Genomic DNA, 18,060 nt, shown 5'->3' with positions numbered 1-18,060 from the left:
GAACTGATCGATTCGCAGTAAGGTTTAGCTGAATGGTTGTTTTGTCCGACTTCAGAGAGAAATGTCTCACTCAGTTCTGATAAAGAAGCCTCCGACAAGAAACGCGACTAAAGGAAAAGTCTATAAGAGTATGAATAGCCCAATGAGGTTGGACCACTTCCGAAGAGCCTTCTACAGTGACGTAGGCTGAAGCGCGAGGGTATCCAGGAGGGGCGCTTCTCTTTGAGCAGGACCCCCGTGGAGAGCAGCGGCTGCAGAGCACTGGTCAGTGATCACGACTTCAGTCTGCAGCGAGCAGGTCCCGCCACTCACACTCTCAGTCCCAGTCACCACTCAGCCTGCAGCGACAGAGTAAGCGGGGAGCGGGGAGCGGGGATAGGGTACCCGCACAGCGACAGGATACCTTCATATCGTAGGTTGCAGGGGCCATGGAGCACCGCGGAAGTTTACTGGCACTTTACGTCGCATTCGCTAGTTTTTGGTTGCAGCTGCCCGGTGCACTTGCGTTCAACCTGGACGTCCACAATGTGATCAGGAAACAAGGGGAACCGGGGAGCCTGTTCGGCTTCTCTCTGGCCATGCACCGGCAACTCAACCCGGATAAGAGAATGTAAGTTGGATGTTTTTTGGTTTTCTTACTTTTTATCTTTCCTTCTTCCAACTACATCTTCACTAAAGCGTGCTCCGAGTTAAGAGTGTTTAAGTGCTCGCTGCGGAGCACCTGACCCGACAGGTTCACGATGTTGTTCCTACAGCCGCACACACAACTGTTCTACACGTATTCAACGTTCCCACATGGGTTTCAAATAATTGCTCGAAATGCGTTTTACAATACTTCGACACACATTGCACATATGCATTGTGTGCATTATTCCAGAGAGCATCTCGATAGCTATAGAGGTAGTGTGTGTGTGTGTGTGTGTGTGTGTGTGTGTGTGTGTGTGTGTGTGTGTGTGTGTGTGTGTGCGCGCGCGCGCGTGCCTGTGCGTGTGTACGTGCGCGTGCGTGCGTATGTGTGTGTGTGTGTGTGTGTGTGTGTGTGTGTGTGTATTATTTATTTATATCCGTATATATCCTCTGCCGGCCCCATGTAAGACATCAGTGCGTTCAAACGGAATGCAGCCTTTAGACGACAGTTGAACCAACAATGGTTATAATTGTCATGCAAATACAGTATAGGGCCAGGCGTTTAATAAAAGCACCGCCGGTGACCCCCTTTAACCCCCTTTAACCTTTTTGCCTCCACGACTGGTGACTTTGTTCCTGTAAAGTCAGCAGGATTGTCGTCTTCTTCCCCTTTTGGTTTTGACGCACTGATGGTGAAACGTTTGCAGGGTAAAGTGGAGCCACATCATGCGGTAAAAGCGGTCCTACTGCGATGCCTTCAGGATGTAGTTAGAAATGTGTTGTAACATAGAGTGCTGATGGTATTTATTCATTTAGAAAAGTTAAGATTGAATAATTGGCTCTATTGGTCCACTATGATTCATATTGAGGCGCTGATGATGAAGGAATCCTACATTAATCTGATTAATCTGACAACTTGTTTGAGCTTTTCTTCACTTCAGTCTTCTTCCTCAGGGGTGCTGAGTGGTGGTGGTGGTGGTGAGTGGAGGAGTCGGTGGTGGTGGTGCTACGTGGAGGGGTGGGGGTTTTGCTGTGCAGTGAGCCAATGAGCCATTCTGTGGAGCCCCTCATCCGTCCAGCCTGGCGGTTCAGGACAGTCTATAGTTTCAGGGGGGGAGAGGCGGGGGTAGGTGCTGCTTGTTTAAGCCTGCGAGCCGCTCAGAGGGTGGGGTGGGGCGGGGTGGGGTGGGGTAAATACTAGACCACCGCACATGGGTGCCCCACCCCGCTGGGGTGCCCCGGGAGGAGCAACGCGTGGGGAGCCGATGAGATGGGGGACTCCGATAACGGGGTTGCTAGTTTTACGCCGGCTGAGGAATTTTATCTGTTGTAAGTGTTTTGGCTACAGCAGGGGACGAGAGAGAGAGAGAGAGGGGGGGAGAGAGAGAGGGGGAGAGGGAGAGCGAGAGAGAGGGGGCGAGAGAGGGAGAGAGAGAGAGAGAGAGGGGGGGGGGGGAGAGGAAGAGAGAGAGACGGCTTTTGTTGTCGTATAAACAGGGTTGCTTGTTAACGTGCGTGGCCTTGATTGGAGATGCTTGTTGTCGCCTAAAGCACACTAGCCTTTGGTTATTGTGATGATCCGATGGACCTACATGTGATACACAATCAAAGGCAACCCAAGAGTCTGGAGGGGCTGAGAAGCGTTGCCCGAAAGCGATGACATTTGACAGTGTTTGGCTGTCAAACTGCTTGAATGCTTGGAATTTGACAGTGGTGTGATATGTGGGCTCTGGCCAATAAAGTGGCGAGAGAGTAAAGAAAGCTGGCCTAAATACAGCACAGACGATACACACTTTGTTCTTGGATGTTATGGCAACACACCAACACAAGCGTGTATTTCATTTGCGGCTAACTTTGACAGAGTTAGCAACTTCATTGTAGTTGGCCGAACATGAAGGATGAAGAATAACGATAACATTGTAAAGATGTTGTGTGGTCCCCGACAGCTGTTGGGTCCATCCATCTGCCTTATCACGTCAATCCGACTGACAGGCCTCTTGAGTCCAGATCAACCTCGTGTGCCTAAGCTCTCCATATGGTGCTGGAGGTAAAGTTTCTATTCTTTCTAGAAAACCACCTGATAGTGGGCAAGCTCATTGCAAACCCTCCCACTTCTCCTAAATCCCCACGTGACCCCTGGATAATCAGCTGACCCATTGGAGCCCGGTTGAACGAACACACACACCGCCACACAGCCTCACACACACACACACACACACACACACACACACACACACACACACACACACACACACACACACACACACACACACACACACAGTGACACAGCCACACACACACACACACACACACACACACACACACACACACACACACACACACATTCAGCCACACACACACACACACACACACACACACACACACACACACACACACACACACACACACACTTTCAGCCACAGACACACACACACACACACACACACACACACACACACACACACACACACACACACACACACACACACACATTCAGCCACACACACACACACACACACACACACACACACACACACTTTCAGCCACAGACACACACACACACACACACACACACACACACACACACACACACACACACACACACACACACACACACACACACTTCCAGCCACATTCACATACACACACACACACACACACACACACCTCTCTGGCCTTTTGCTATCTGCGGTACATCAGCCAGGTGACACCCCAGGCAGGTGAACCATGGGGGGGGGGGGGCTCTCCTTTAAAGCCCTAGTGGTGGAGTGGTCCTCAACCTTTTATTCATATACCCCTTTAATGAAATATGATTTAATGTCTATTTTCTTAATTAATATTGATTATGCTATGAGTTGTAGTAGTATTGTTTTTATTAGGAGATAATACCAAACTAGTAATTATAATTTTATTGATCCAGTGAGGATCCCTTTATTTGGTTTACTCAATCGTTTTCATGGAAAGTTTCCATGGTGAGAAGTATTTGTACGGGTCGCCATGTGTTGGTGTGAGGGCAGCGAGTCAGAGACCTTGCGCAAGAGGAATCAAGGCTGAACAACAGAACTGAGAGTAGACTGGCAGACTGATAAAAGCTCCTGTTGTTACATGTCTCCACCGTGGAACTGGAGGAAAGGCTGTTTGGGTGGGCAGGGCACCGCAGGCCATCTGGGCTGTGAGACCATGCAGGAGACTCCTCTGGCCAGGAACTCAATCCAAACTGTTAAATAGGTAGAAGACAACACATTTTACGACATAATAAAGAATTTATGGTTTTTAATTGACGATCACTGCATTTAATAGCTGTAAACATGTGAGTCTTGCGGATATATTTCTCTGATCGTTTTATTAAGATGTAATTGCAATGAGAGTGGCAAGCAATGTGTGTATGTCTTACTCACAGCTGAACATACATGAATTCATGGTATAAATAAATGAATACTAATTCACACCCGTGTATACCACCATATAAGGTAATGCCCAGCCCATGTGTGTGTGTGTGTGTGTTTGAGTTTATCTGTGTGTGTGTGAGAACTCACAACAGTTGGAACAGCTGCAGGGGGTTCTTGTGTCTTGTGAGTGCACAGCTGTGGGGACAGTGAGGCACATCTGTTCACAAACACCAGTGAGGTCACTCACACACTCACAATGCTGCCCGTCCCTCCACGTTTACACCGCAGTGACAGACGCACGGACCGCACCGCAGCCTGGTGGACAACGGCAGATGACTGGCTGCGGTGGACTGACTGTTAGCTGGCGGGGAACAGCTGTGTGTGTGTGTGTGTGTGTGTGTGTGTGTGTGTGTGTGTGTGTGTGTGTGTGTGTGTGTGTGTGTGTGTGTGTGTGTGTGTGTGTGTGTGTGTGTGTGTGTGTGTGTGTGCCGTATTTTGTGTGTTGTGTATTCTTTACGTAACCTTAAAGTAAGTTCTTGAATAAACTGATAATGCATCTTTGCAAAGACAAGACAGGTTCCCCTTATCTCTAGTCTTCTAAGAAGAAGTGCAGTCAAGGGGGGATGAAATGAGGACCTCATTGAAGGCTGTGTGTCCGTCAGACGGCAAAGACAAACACCTGCGGCGTGGCGTGTGAATGTCATGTGTCATGTTGTCATGTGAATGTTAACCGTCGGATGCTCGCTACATTCTACATCTACCCCTGAGGAGCTGCAGGTGTTCTCCTCTTACAGGCTCCCTTTGGACTCCACCGCTGTAGGGGGCTTGTTTTCCCTCGGGTTAGAGTTCTACACTACGCTGGTGTGTGTGTGTGTGTGCGTGGATGTGGTTCCTCTGGTTGTGTTGTCCATGGTTGCGGAGTTGGTGGAGTTGATGGAGTGGACTTAAGTAGCTCAGGAGGTAGAGCAGGTTGACTAGTACCGGAAGGTTGCTAGTTCGATCCCCGGCTCCTCCTAGCTGAGTGTCGAGGTGTCCCTGAGCAAGACACCTCACAAGCAAGACTGCTCCTGACGAGCTGGCAGTCACACTGCGTGGTAGACTCTGCCATCGGTGTGTGAATGTGTGAATGAATTACTTTGGTTGTAAGACGCTTTGGATGAAAGCTTCTGGTTGTGTTTTCCATGGATGTAGTTCTCCTGGTTGTGTTTTCCATGGGTATCGTTGTGTGAAATTGACCTAAAGTCCACATTATGGTTTAAAAATCCCCATGGCTCTTCATCTCCATGTTTGCTGGCTGGCCGAGCATGAAAGGAGGATTATGGCATGAGACCAGTCAGCCTGGGCTGACTCTCTCTCCCCTCTCCACCATTCTGGGTAACCAGAATGGGGGGGTGGGCTAGGGTTTTATTAATCATCTGCCTTAGTGCTTTTCGTGTGTGTGTGTGTGACTGTTTGTGTGTGTGTGTGTGTGTGTGTGTGTGTGTGTGTGTGTGTGTGTGTGTGTGTGTGTGTGTGTGTGTGTGCGTGCACGCACGCACACGCGCGCGCGTTGGGAGAGGAGCAAGGCAATCAGCCAAAGGCCCATCCTAGAGGATCTTAAAACAACTCCCAGCCAGCCGGGCCTGCTGCCCCCTGACAGCGTCTTGGATGGAAACGCCGGAGTCTGCTTCCCTTGTTTAACAACAGGGAAATACAGGAGGCCCCGTGGCCGTCTGCAGAGCCTAAAATAATCCTGACGCATCCCCCCCCGGGAGGATGCAGGCATTGTTTAGCGTGAGGCGGCCGGCGGACACAATGATGTGTGACCCCTCTCTTGGTTTAAAGTCTCCCGTCTTCCCCTGACTCATTGATATTCACACCTACTGAAGGCTTGAAGGGAGTTCTGGGGCTTCAGAGTCGGACCCGTCCAGCAGACTTTGCTGCTGCTGCTGCTGCTCAGCAAACACAGAGCCCCGGTTCTGTCCGGCCGGTCTGGGACACGGTGGATGTGGCCGAGGGTTCATCACCTGCACACCTGTACATCGCTGCAGATGTTGATCCGGTTAGCTTTCCCTAATGTCAGCGTGGAAAGCACAGACCGAGATATAGGCGATATGTCTGTCCTGGTGACTAAACAGGAAGAATTCAGCCGAGATTCGGTTCAGTTGTATTCTGCGTTGTTGTGGAATGCCTGACATCCCTTCCCTACTGGGCCGATGAGAGATTTATTGTTTCCTTGTTTCAAAAACATGTGTTTGAGTTTGTCCATGAACCTCGCCCTGTGAAGCTCCACATGTCCCCACCGGTGGTTTGATGGGAGAGGGTGTGAGAGGGCGTGGCTGCGTGGGGGCCACAAAGCCAGGGTGAATGAGCTGTTATGTTGTACAGAAGAATTATATTATTGGAAATGCTAAATGGGTCCGCTCCAGGGCTCTGTCTGCTGTGAGCGCCAGAACAGTAGTCTGCTGTCCACAGCCCTGCGGAACCATTCAATGTGTCATAGTTTCCTTGTTTCCCCTTCAAAGAGAAATTAAATGCTTTTATGGCCCTTTTCTTTAATTTTGTCAAAGTAAAAAAAATAATTTGAATCACAATCTCAGCCTTGACATGGGTATAATATAATCATCCATTCATTTCTATTCCAAACATCTAAAAGTGGTTTCAAATTTGGTTGATTGTATTGAGGGATTCTATTCAAACCCTGTTTCAACTCTTTCTAATCATTAATCACTACCCATGACACTCTTCACAAAGCGTGTGGATAACCTCCTGACCTCTCCATGTTCCAGGCTACTGATCGGGGCTCCGAGGGCCAGAGCTCTGAGCAACCAGAGAGCCAACATCACCGGGGGCCTGTACAAGTGTGAGCTGACCCTCGCCCCGCAGGACTGCGAGCGCATCCAGTTTGACAACGAAGGTGAGGAACTGATCCAGCTTTCTGTGAGACCCCTGATCACACAATGTAACCGCTGGGGGTGGGGGGGGGGGAGCTAGTCGTTATCAACGGGACCCGAGCGTTTTGCTCACTGCCTCGCTGCGTTGCCGAGTGCCATGGTCCCATACAGGACCTTGCTGATCTGCAGCGCGTCCATTTTCTTTTTTCAGAGGATGTACGCACGGAGAACAAGGAGAACCAGTGGATGGGGGTGACGGTGCAAAGCCAGGGTCCCGGTGGGAAGATCGTGGTACGTGTCAGTCCTGATGCTGGGGTGTCAAACTCCCCCTGGGGAAATCCCTTGTGTCCATGATAATAACATTGAATAACATGGGAATTAAACAATAACATGCTTCTACAACATGGGAATAAAACAATAACATGCTTCTTAATCATGGGAATAAGGCAATAACATACATCCATAACATGGGAATAAAACAATGACATCCTTCTATAACATGGGAATAAAACAATGACATGCTTCTATAACAATAACATGGTTCTATAACATGTGAATAAAACAATAACATGCTTCTATAACATGGGAATAAAACCATTACATACTTCTATAACATGGGGATGCGACCATAACATGATTCTATAACATGGGAATAAAACGATGACATGCCTCCATAACACACAGTAACCTCCCCTCTCGTCTCCGCCCCCCCAGACCTGCGCCCACCGGTACCAGCGGCGTCTGTTCGTCAACACGCTGCAGGAGTCCCGGGACATCACAGGCCGCTGCTACATGCTCAGTCAGGACCTGACCATCGACACGTCCAACGACGAGGATGGGGGCAACTGGAAGTTCTGCGAGGGCCGGGCCCGTGGCCACGAGAGGTTCGGGTCCTGCCAGCAGGGCCTGGCCGCCACCTTTACCAAGGACTACCACTATGTGGTCTTCGGAGCCCCAGGCGCCTACAACTGGAAGGGTAAGGAAGGGCCTCATGTTGAACCCTCTGAGGTTGGGTTCGGTCGGTTGAGTCCAGGTCGTTTTTTTCGTTTGGTGCTAGTTAAAGCTGGGGTAGGTGATTTATTTTTGGGAGAATTTGCTGTCATTTTGTTGAAATTCTCTTTACATCCTGACAATAATCAATGAATTGAATGCTCGGACAAGAATAAAGAAAGAACTCCGGTATCTGTGGCGGTCTCAGGTCTGTAATAAGATCGTCCGGTCAAGCAATCAATTGGAGGCCTGCCTGTCTGTCTATCTGTCTGTCTACCTGTCTGTCTACCTACCTACCTGGCTCCGCACACTCTGCCTGTGCACTCATTGTGCGTGAACAGAGTCTTCCACAAGGCTAGGCTGACCTTCTGCTGAAGCTAGCAAGCTAGTCTTGTGATTTGGGGGAGTGGCTTTGTAGGGAGGTCTGAAGGGAGGGCTGGGATTTTTCCGGTATGATACTATGATAAAACTAGCCTAAGTCTGGTGGTGTCTCCAACTTGCGTACCCTAGCTTTAACATCATCATTATCACTTTGTTTGACCTCTAACCCTAACCCATCTCTCCAGGCATCGTGAGGATGGAGCAGAAGAACAACACTCTGCTGGAGATGGGTGTCTACGACGACGGGCCCTTTGAAGTAGGAGACGAGAACCTGTTGGATCCGGATCTGGTCCCAGTGCCCGCTAACAGCTACCTGGGTGGGTGTCTCTCCAGCGAGCCCAGACGGGGCCTGCTGGTTTCGGTCTTTGTAATGTTAATCAAATCAAGATAGCCAATCAGGACACACCTTGATAGGTTGACCAGTATGTCTTCAAAGACTTGAATCAGTGCAGTTTTTAACATAGTGTGAGTCAACATACAAACTGTTCTACTTTTTATTTACTTTTATTTACTACATGTACATAATGTGCACCATCTATATATTATTATTAAACAAAACCTTCACTATATTATAAATTATATAGTGAGTTTATACTAATTTATTTATTATAAATAAATTAGAATAATACTAATGGCCACTTTTAAGACCACTTATCCGGTTTAATTAACATAGTGATAAATTAATTAATTAATATTACGATTAATTAGTATTAAAGCAATGATCATGTCATATTATCCCATCGGACCGGGTGTGCTGATATCTGACCATCTCCATCCGTCTCGTCTCTCCCGGTCTCTAGGATTCTCCCTGGACTCGGGCCACACCATCACCAAGGGCCCGGGGGTGACCATCGTGGCTGGGGCCCCCAGGGCCCATCACTCCGGGGCCGTGGTCCTGCTGAGGAAGGAGAGTGAGGGGTCCACCCGTCTGTCCCAGGAGTTCACCCTGCAGGGCCCGGGCCTGGCCTCCTCCTTTGGATACGACGTGACGGTGGTGGACCTGAACGGAGACGGGTGAGGAGCCTCTCCTGACCCTTACGTCTTTCACCACAAAGGGACATTTGATACATTTACATTTACTAACATTTACTTTATTGACATTTACATTAGCATTTAGGGCATTTAGCAGATGCTTTCATCCAAAGTGAATTACAATAAGTACATTTGTAGGTTACAGACTAATATACATTTGCGACTTGGTCCGGCGATGTCAGGCTGACCCTTGCTAGTCCTTTATGGACAGTGTTTGGCTAAACCGAGACACAACCAGACAACACATAAAACGTAAAAGTCCCTAAAAGTCCAAGGTCACTTTGCAGTGGAATCTTTGTAGTGTGTTTGCCCTCGCCAGAGATTTCATTCTCACGTACGAGGTTGGCTCTTGTTTAGTACCCTTCACCGATTAGACCTCTAGCCCAGACACTTTTCTACAACAAGACAGTTTCTTTATGTCATGAATGTGCAGTTTGACCCCAGAATGTTCCAGTTTTAGCCACTACTAGACTATCCAGACTATCCGATACTATATATCTCCAAGATATTTATCCATGTTATCCAGTACTAATATATCTCCTAAATATCAATCCAGATCATCTAGTACTCGTATATCTCCTATTTCTTTATCCAAATGTCATATCTCCTATATCTTTACCCAGTACTCAAAAGTCTCCTGTATCTTTACCAGTACTCATAAGTCTCGTATATCTTTATCCAGTACTAATAAGTCTCCTATATATTAATCCAGTACTCATAAGTCTCCTATATATCTATCCAGTATTGTATGTCTCCTATACTTTTATCTAGTACTTATGTCTTGTATATATTGATAATAATAATAGATTAAGCTTATAAAGTGCTTTTCTAAATACTTAAAGTCGCTTAACAGAGTGCACACAGAATAAAATCATTTAATAATAACATATAAATACAAAGATAAAATAGGATAAAAATAGGTTGCTAAAAAACTGAAATAGGTATATAGGACTAGGAATAGTTAAAAGGAGGGAGGGGAGAGAAGGGAAGGTTGAAAGCGATCTTGAAAAGGTGGGTTTTGAGGGCCTGTTTAAATGATGGGAGTGTGCTAGCCTGTGGGATTACTCATGAGTCTCCTATACACCCCTCTCCTTGTCTTGGTGGGCGGCAGGTGGCAGGACATTGTGGTGGGAGCCCCCCAGTTCTTCCTGAAGGACGGAGACGTGGGTGGGGCCGCCTACGTCTACATCAACCAGGCGGGCAAGTGGAACCGCGTCACGCCCGTCCGCCTCAACGGAACCAAGGACTCCATGTTCGGGCTGGCCGTGGAGAACATCGGAGACATCAACCAGGACTTGTACCAAGGTAGGAGAACCTGGAGCTGTCTCTGAAGGTCTTCAGTGGAACGCTGTCTGTGGGACGGTTTGTATTGAACTGCTTCCTGTCTCCATCGTAGACATCGCAGTGGGAGCTCCGTACGACGATGCGGGGGTGGGGAAGGTGTACATCTTCCATGGTGCCGCCCACGGAGTCAACACCAAGCCTGCACAGGTGGGTGGCGTTGGGCCTGGATTACATTGATGGAGACTGAGGATTGTGAGGATGTGATATAGCCTAGATTACATTTAACTGTGTAAGAGGATGTGATTTAGCAAGGATTAAGTGTATTAGTTGTCTGTCTAGAAACCCTGTATAGAATTTTTTTGTTTTGTTTTTAATGATTTTATGCTTTGTTACAGATCCTTTCAGGAAAGCCAAACGACATCCAGTTATTTGGATACTCTCTGGCAGGGAATATGGACCTGGATGGAAACTCCTACCCTGACCTGGCCATTGGTTCGCTCTCTGACACAGCTCTCATCTTTAGGTCTTTAATTTTACTACTAAAAATATATGAACATTTTAACAAAACATCTTTAATTTTGATATTAATGTATCAATCTTTCTTTCAGAGCAAGGCCTGTTGTTAGCATCAAGACTGACCTCAAGATAACACCGAAGGAAATCGACTTTTCAAAGAAAACCTGTGGCAACAATGTTTGGTAGGTTTTATGAGCTAAAGCATTGCCCTTTATCAGTCTGTGATTATAAGTTATTAGTCATGATAACCGTGTCTCTTCTCCACAGTTTCACCATAGAGGCATGCTTCACTTACAAAGCAAACCCGGCCACTTACAGCCCCAAACTAAGTAAGCCACCATTTCAAACACAATTTCTTATATCATTATTATTATAACATTATATCATTTCTTATTTATTTATCCAAGACAGAACCCATCTTCTATGTTTATGAATTTCTGTCTCTCTCCCCACAGCCATCAGCTATGCTATTGAGGCAGAGGGCTATCGGAGGAAGCAGGGCCTGCTGTCCAGGGTGGTGTTCCTGGATCGGTCCCCCTCGGACCAGGACCACCAGTCCTCTGGAACCCTGGACCTCCGCGGCCAGAACAAGAGAACCTGCTTCAAGGCCAAGGTCAAACTCCAGGTAAGCTTCGAGCCAGCAACAGGACACAGCAAACGGGCGGCATTTGACCATTAAAAAAGTTACAAGGCTATGATTAGGGTCAAATTCAACGATCAAAAGTGATATACAAATGAGTCTATATTTTCTCAAGAGAAATTGTGGAAAAGACATTTCAAAGGAAATTCCCCAAAATAAAACTGTCCCAAAATGTGTTAAAACAAACCAACACAGCAGAGGAGATTAACATAATCACATTCCTTTTGTCTTCCTGAACCCGAAATACTAAACATCCTCGTTCCTGTGTGTGTGTGTGTGTGTGCGTGTGTGTGTGTGTGTGTGTGTGTGTGTGTGTGTGTGTCTATGCGTGTGTATGTGTGTGTGTGTGTGTGGGTATGTGTTCTGCTGCTCTCCAGGAGAACATTAAGGACAAGCTCCGAGGGATCCCTGTGGAGGTCTCTGTGGGCGTGGTGGGCACCAAGCGCCACAAGAGACAGCACGAGCTGCCCTCCCTGGTGCCCATCGTGGACCCCTCTCAGCCCAGCAGGGTGGCCTCCGAGGTAAACACTGGTACAGCTAGTGATCATCACTGGATTATTGGTCTTGGATTATTGGTCTCTTTACTTTTGGTATGTTTTTGTGTTTATCACTAATGTGTGTGTTTGAGGTATGATGATGCAACAAAAGCAATGGTCTACATACTGTGTAAACACTGATACACCTAGTGAACACTGGATTATTGATCTTGGATTATTGGGCTGACCTTTGATACTTTTTTGTATTTGTGTTTTTGTAGTATGTAGTCTGTTGCATTGGATGTACAACATGGTCAAGATGTTGTTAATCAAACGCAACGGTCTACATACTATTTATACAATGCTACATTAAGAAAATATTGGATTATTTATCTTGGATTATTGGTCTCCTCACCTTTTTGATACTGTGTTTTTTATCAATAATATGTGTTTTTATAGTATGTAGTCCGTTGCGTTGGATGTATAACATGGTCAAGATGTTGTTTATCGAACGCAACGGTCTACATACTATGTAAATACTTAAACACTTTTCTCATCAGTAATGTGTGTTTTTATAGCTTGTGGCGTTCGATGAACAACAGGGCCACCTATCTGCTAATGAAACACTGACTTGTTTGGATGTGTCCTGTGCTGTGGATGGTAGATTAACTTCCTGAAGGAGGGCTGTGGCCGGGACAACATCTGCCAGAGCAACCTGCAGCTGCACTTCAAGCTCTGCTCCAAGGAGGTCTACAACCAGGAGGTCTTCACACCGCTGCCAATGTAACGTACACACGCAACAACATTTTTAGAAAACGACTCCTGAAATCACAAGTTGTTTCAGAACAAAACTAAATAGGAGCTAATTAGAAAGCAAGGGGCAGGAGAGTGTAGTGGCTACAGGGTGAATGACTACAAGCCAGCAGGTACTGGGTTCGATCCCCAACGTCCACAGCCTACCTGTTGGCCTCCTTGAGCAAGATGCAAGATTAAAAGTAGTACTTAGCATTGTGTAGCATCTTATCCTAGCTATCTTGTTGTATACGGGAATGGGTTAACCTAGTCATTGTTAGTGTTTGGCACTTGGTTCTATGAACATCCTTATTGTACCAACAGGGATATATTGTTTCTCTTTCTTCTGACAAATGTACTTATTGTAAGTCACTTTGGATAAAAGCGTCTGCTTAATGCCCTAAATGTAAATGTAATGTAAAAGTAATGCTTCATAATGACCAGTAATTGAATTCACTGTTGGTCACTTTGGATAATGGCGTCTGCTAACTAGTCATAGTTAATAGCTAACAGATAATGGCGTCTGACTAGTCATAGTTAATAGATAATCTTATGTTTTAAACGGTTTGTCTCCTACTGCCAGTGAGAACGGGACGCCGGTGTTCTCGGTGAGCGAGCAGAGGAAGGACCTGGCTCTGCAGGTGACCGTGAAGAACCGGAACGGAGACGACGCCCACGAGGCCAAGCTGGTGGGGAACTTCCCCGACTCACTCTCCTACTCGGGGTTCCGCTCCCACAAACCCACGGTGAGAGAAGAGGCCGTATGTCTATGTCTGGCGGATGTGGGGGGGGTCCCCAGCTCCTGACGAGTTGGCTGGCGGTGTATGAATATGTGGGTGAATGGGTGAATGTTGGGCAATATTGCAAAGCGCTTTAAGTGGCCAGTGGTTGGGAAAGCGCTGTATAAATGCAGTCCATTTGTTGTCGTTCCCAGAGTGAAAAACAAGTCATCTGCATCGCCAATCAGAATGGCTCCCAGTCAGAGTGTGATCTGGGGAATCCTCTGAAGAGGGACTCTGAGGTACGGATATGAATTTAAAATGTTGGTGCTCTTTGTTCTTGTGTTGTAAGACCTGTTGAATTGACGACATGTTTCCGGTTTATTTCCTCCAAGGCAACGTTCTACATAATCCTGAGCACGGCGGGAATCTCCTTCGACACCACGGAGATTAGCATCGGCCTGCAGCTCCAGACGTTAGTCCCACTGCTGATCATGTTTTAGATGCACTTTGCGTGACCAAGTGGATAACACTGGCATTTGTAACCAAGCCCAAAGTTGTGTGTTATGTCGAATGATTATATAATCGGTTATTAAGTTTTTTTTCCTGTGCAATTTGCAATTCAATTAAGATGATTATCTTTGTAGATTTCCACTTTAATAAAAATAAATCCCAGAGAATCATAATATATTTTGAATATTGGTGAGTCAGTGAGTAAATAAGTAATTGTGTGTGTGTGTGTGTGTGTGTGTGTGTGTGTGTGTGTGGGTGTGTGTGTGTGTGTGTTCAGAACCAGTACACAAGAGGGTATCGCCAAAGTGAGTGCGAAGGCCAAAGTGGTCATTGAGCTGTCGCTGTCAGTCACTGGGTGAGTACTGACCCTCCCACGTACAGCTCTGAGTTTGGTTGGAACCCTTATGAAGTGCAATCTTAAACTCATCCAAGCACAGCGCCTCCATCAGCAGGTCGTAAAGCAGGTGTTGCATTCCTCCCCAGCGTGGCGAGGCCCTCCCAGGTCTACTTTGGGGGCGTGGTGAAAGGAGAGAGTGCCGTAAAGACAGAGGAGGAGATCGGCAGTTTGATCAACTATGAGTTCAGTGTGAGGCAATCAAAACTTTTTTGAAAGTTTAGAAGATTTTTTTCCAAATGCCATTTTAAAATTACAATGTTTTCAAAGATAACTTTGAAATCGAATCACATAAAACAATCTAAAATGGAAACTGAATCCTTCCACATCAGATCACCAATCTGGGAAAGCCTCTGAAGTCCTTTGGCTCGGCCTCGCTCAACATCCAGTGGCCAAAGGAGAACTTTGATGGCAAGTGGCTTCTCTACCTGGTGAAGATCAGCTCCACGGGCCTGGCTGAGGTCCCCTGTTCCCCCAAGACGGAGATCAATGCTCTCCACATTCAGGTAAGGAGCTCTGCTATCGCCTTTCAATTTCACTTTCACTTTCAATTTCACTTTCAGTTTCAATTTGCATTTATGGTTGTCCATGCTCTTCCAGGAGTCCTCTGTATCCAGGGCCAAGCGTTCGACTGGAGAAAGTCCAGGGGGTCAAATTTCTTTATTACTGGACCAGAGAAAGCGTAAAGTTTTGGTAAGTTATTTTCATATATTCCATTATTAGCATCCAAATTTGTTTTATTGTTCACTGAAGCTCATGTGCCTACTAATGCACCTACTGATGTACCTTTTCCATTGTAGATGTGTGGGAATGGCTACGACGCCCGATGTGTGGTGATTAAGTGCCCCCTGCAGGGCTTGGACAGTACTGCAGTGATCTCGCTGAGGTCTCGGTTATGGAACTCGACGTTCCTGGAGGTAAAATACCTACGTGTTTCTGTCTTCTGTCAGTGGTGAATCTTGTTCTCAAGAGTGAAAACCTATTTATGGCAGGTGCGTCTAATTAAAAGGAAGTGTCTTATTGTGGTGTCTTATGTGTGTTGTTGATTTCTTTGAACCAGAACTACGCTTCTCTCAGCTACCTGGACATCATTGTGAAGGCCTCTCTCAAGCTTGACAGTCCTGCTAAGAACATGATCCTGAGAAATGCGGACACCCAGGTAAGATCCATCCATCTCGCCACATCTTTAAAATACTTCTCATGGAAGCCTGGTCATCGCCATCTTAAAGGAAAAAACACATTAACACATTTAACCCATAGAGGGCAATTTGAGCCAATGTTTACATCTTATCCGTTTTTTTTAACTTTGTGCATTTAAGGATAGATTTAGACCAGGATCATCCAAGATAGGTTGCGTGATCGTTTGTTTTTCCTTTAATGTGGCGGTGGGTTTCAGGCGAGGGTGATGGTGTTAAGGTGTGTGATTGTTTGATTTTCCTTTAACGTGGTGGTGTGTTTCAGGTGAGGGTGACGGTGTTTCCAGAGAAGGCGGTGGCCCAGTACGGAGGAGTCCCCTGGTGGATCATACTGGTATCTGTCCTTGCTGGTATTTTGATGCTAGCCTTGCTGGTGTTCCTGCTCTGGAAGGTACGTCCGCACCAGGACTATGAAAAATCAATCACAAAAAAATCTATAACCCTAACCCTCATTTAACAAGAGAATAAATGTACTTTTATCAATCACCTACAGGGAAGGTTGCATTAAGCAACAAGGTAAAGTTAAAATGTGTGATGACAAAGGATCAGGTGTAGAGAAAGTATAAAGTCTATAAAACATTATTTTAATTGACTAGACTATTTTTGGTGAGATGCTGGGGAACCAGGACTAGGGGGATAGACTAGAGATACGGGTGTCTCTGCGTGATATTCAACCCCCCTTGCTCTCCCTCAGTGTGGTTTCTTCAAGAGAGCCCCTAAAGACCAGTACGATGCGGCCTATCACAAGGCACACATCCATGTTCAGCCCTCTGACAAAGACAAGCTCTCCACAGACGCGTAGGGCCACATTTGTGCTCACAGATCCAGGGTAAACACAACCAGAAACAAACAAAATGTTACGGGCATGGTGTGGCTAAGAAAGCGACTAATAATCCAACTTTTCCCCTGTCTGTCACGTAAATTCTTCACAGAACAAACCAGCAGACTCAAAACTAATTCAGTTTGACACATACTGAGTTGAAGCCAATTCAACTCTTTGGAAAATTAATCTGAAACTCTTTCTGTAGTCTTAAACCCTAATCAGTTTAGTCTGAAGTATGTGTCAACAGAATTTTTGCAAGCAACTTTTCTATGCAAACCTGATCCACTTTTTCATCTCTTTCAACAACACCAAATGCTTAAAAGATTTCCCGTCTGCAGTCTGCCTTTGCTTTAAACTGACAACTTTGCCTACTTTATCGCCGTTAAAATGCCGCATTATAATCTGGTGGATATACATGTTGCATTTTACACAGTCATGTTCATACTTCCGTTTGTGGTATCCGATGCGTCCCCTCTCTAGTGTGGATTTTTCAGACGCGCCAAACCTGACGAGAGCGTTCCAAAGTACCATGCCGTGCGCATCAGAAGGGAATCTCTCCCATGCCCGGAGGGGAAGGTCAAGCTGGAGTTCTACGAGCGGAAGCCCTGGATGACGATCTGGAGCGAGAACGAGGGCTATTCGTGAGAGGATTAGGTGAAGTTATTCCTGTGGGAAGAAATTGAAGAAACACTTGTCTCTCAGACCCTTTTTATTGGTTTGAGTAAATCAAAGGTGCTGATTGGCTGCCAGACAGGTGAGGTGTGAGCTGGTGTTGGTTGATGAATTTACCTGTGTAACGGTGGTCAACTCGTCCTTCTGACATTACTGTTGTTCCGTCATTTCCATTTAAGTTATCTTTGTCAAGATTGTGAATATGAAGCATGGTTTCATTCCTTTTTTTTAACCGTCACACTTCCTGAAGATCCAAACTGCTGTTTCATTTCATTTATCGAGTGCACAGGAATACTTGGAAAATATTTTTTACATTTGTAGATAAACATTGTACTCGTACTTGATTCATCAAAAATCCTGTCTGAATATTGAAATGTATAGATGGCCTACTGTAAGTCTTGTAAATATTTCTTTACTGTTACTGTATTTATTGTTTTATTTTCAAACATACATTTAGCCAAAGATTTTTGTTCAGGTCTCAAAGCTGCTTTTAGTTTTAGCTCATTTTTCTGGAGTCGCTATTTTCAATAAAACTGAAAATAAAATTTATAACTGCAACATAAAGCTTCCGTTATTCATGTCTGTGTCCATGTAAGCCCACCAAACTGCCTGTTGTGTATTCAGCCATCGGGATACCTCAGGGTTTACCTTCATTACTGGGGATTGATGGCAAAACGTTTCCATGCTAGAGCCGAACTGTTGGCTGTATGAGTTGTAATGTTTAAGAGGGGAGAGGTGAGAAA

The 18,060-nt window shown here is 46.1% G+C and overlaps 1 protein-coding gene across 2 annotated transcripts; it reads left to right on the top strand.

The window, feature by feature from the left end:
- Positions 1 to 241: 241 nt before the first annotated feature.
- itga6a (integrin, alpha 6a) lies at positions 242 to 17,844 on the top strand. 2 transcript variants are annotated; one of them, XM_084478387.1, is made up of 26 exons: positions 242 to 610; positions 6,785 to 6,912; positions 7,101 to 7,180; positions 7,604 to 7,865; positions 8,446 to 8,577; positions 9,061 to 9,274; positions 10,404 to 10,597; positions 10,689 to 10,783; positions 10,972 to 11,099; positions 11,185 to 11,274; positions 11,360 to 11,421; positions 11,548 to 11,717; positions 12,110 to 12,253; positions 12,873 to 12,991; positions 13,584 to 13,746; positions 13,935 to 14,021; positions 14,115 to 14,194; positions 14,510 to 14,587; positions 14,716 to 14,818; positions 14,959 to 15,132; positions 15,227 to 15,319; positions 15,427 to 15,543; positions 15,687 to 15,785; positions 16,088 to 16,213; positions 16,517 to 16,651; positions 17,126 to 17,252. In XM_084478387.1, exons 1-25 carry the CDS (start codon positions 429 to 431, stop codon positions 16,622 to 16,624), a joined length of 3,228 nt encoding a protein of 1,075 aa, XP_084334513.1. In that variant the 5' UTR covers positions 242 to 428; the 3' UTR covers positions 16,625 to 16,651; positions 17,126 to 17,252. The 2 variants fall into 2 exon arrangements, with proteins under 2 accessions (XP_084334513.1, XP_084334514.1); XM_084478388.1 differs by lacking the exon at positions 16,517 to 16,651 and having other exon boundaries at positions 17,126 to 17,844.
- Positions 17,845 to 18,060: the final 216 nt, after the last annotated feature.

Source organism: Micromesistius poutassou (assembly GCF_964030765.1).
Source record: "Micromesistius poutassou genome assembly, chromosome: 14".
Lineage (NCBI taxonomy): Eukaryota > Metazoa > Chordata > Actinopteri > Gadiformes > Gadidae > Micromesistius > Micromesistius poutassou.
This window is presented reverse-complemented; position numbering and strand designations above follow the sequence as displayed.

Excerpts from the sequence above, each read along its gene's own strand:
- itga6a (XM_084478388.1), top strand. The coding sequence starts at position 429 with ATGGAGCACCGCGGAAGTTTACTGGCACTTTACGTCGCATTCGCTAGT. Across the intron at positions 12,254-12,872 it reads CCAGCAGGGTGGCCTCCGAG|ATTAACTTCCTGAAGGAGGG; the intron begins GTAAACACTGGT and ends TGTGGATGGTAG. Across the intron at positions 14,195-14,509 it reads ATCGGCCTGCAGCTCCAGAC|AACCAGTACACAAGAGGGTA; the intron begins GTTAGTCCCACT and ends GTGTGTGTTCAG.